Here is a 578-nt window from a genome sequence, read left to right on the forward strand (position 1 = left end):
GGGGCCGTGCTTTACAGCTGCCCGCGATCCGGCTCCGGCCCCCGCCGCAGAGCTGCGCCCGTGCGGGGAGTCACCGCTCCCCAAACGCCCGAAGACACGCGCGGCGGCGACCCTGAGCGGAGCGCCCAGGCGGGGCAACCCCGCACCCGCAGTCGGCGCTCGGGATCTCCGAAGGAAGGGGGCTCCCCCTGGAAGGGGCGGGGTGCTGGACCGGAGCCCCGGCGGGGGACACGGCCACGTCCCACCCGCGGGGGGGGGGAAACCTGTCCTGAAGAGGCGGAGCCCGCACGGGGCAGAGCGGACCGCGCCGCCGAGGAGGGTGCGGGGCCCGGGCACCCCCGCCCTGCGGCTCTTGGGGGAGAGGGGCATCCGTGCCCGCGCGTGGCGGGCGCAGGGCTCCAGGGGCCGGGGTCCTAGCTGGGGGCAGCAGCACGGGCGGCCGGGGGCGCTTACGTTTTCTGCACCGGCTTCCTCCGCTTGCGGCTGGCGTAGGTGATGTGGACGCCGCCCGCGCCGCTCATGGCGGCGGGCCCCGCGGGGTGCGGGCTGCGCGCGGGCTCCGGGCGGCCGCAGGTGGC

The 578-nt window shown here is 78.5% G+C and overlaps 1 protein-coding gene across 1 annotated transcript in view; it reads right to left on the reverse strand.

Moving 5' to 3' along the window:
- Positions 1 to 545, reverse strand: part of AHR (aryl hydrocarbon receptor) — a 56,292-nt gene extending 55,747 nt beyond the window's left edge. Inside the window, exon 1 of the mRNA XM_069094429.1 lies at positions 454 to 545. Within this exon, the coding sequence (XP_068950530.1) occupies positions 454 to 521 (68 nt within the window). The 5' untranslated portion in view covers positions 522 to 545. The remainder of the gene's footprint in view (positions 1 to 453) is intronic.
- Between the last annotated feature and the right edge of the window lie 33 nt (positions 546 to 578).

The sequence above is a fragment of the Petaurus breviceps genome, unplaced genomic scaffold (assembly GCF_028583685.1).
Source record: "Petaurus breviceps papuanus isolate PSGF00001 unplaced genomic scaffold, PetGlider_PUasm1.0 218, whole genome shotgun sequence".
Classification (NCBI taxonomy): Eukaryota; Metazoa; Chordata; class Mammalia; order Diprotodontia; family Petauridae; genus Petaurus; species Petaurus breviceps.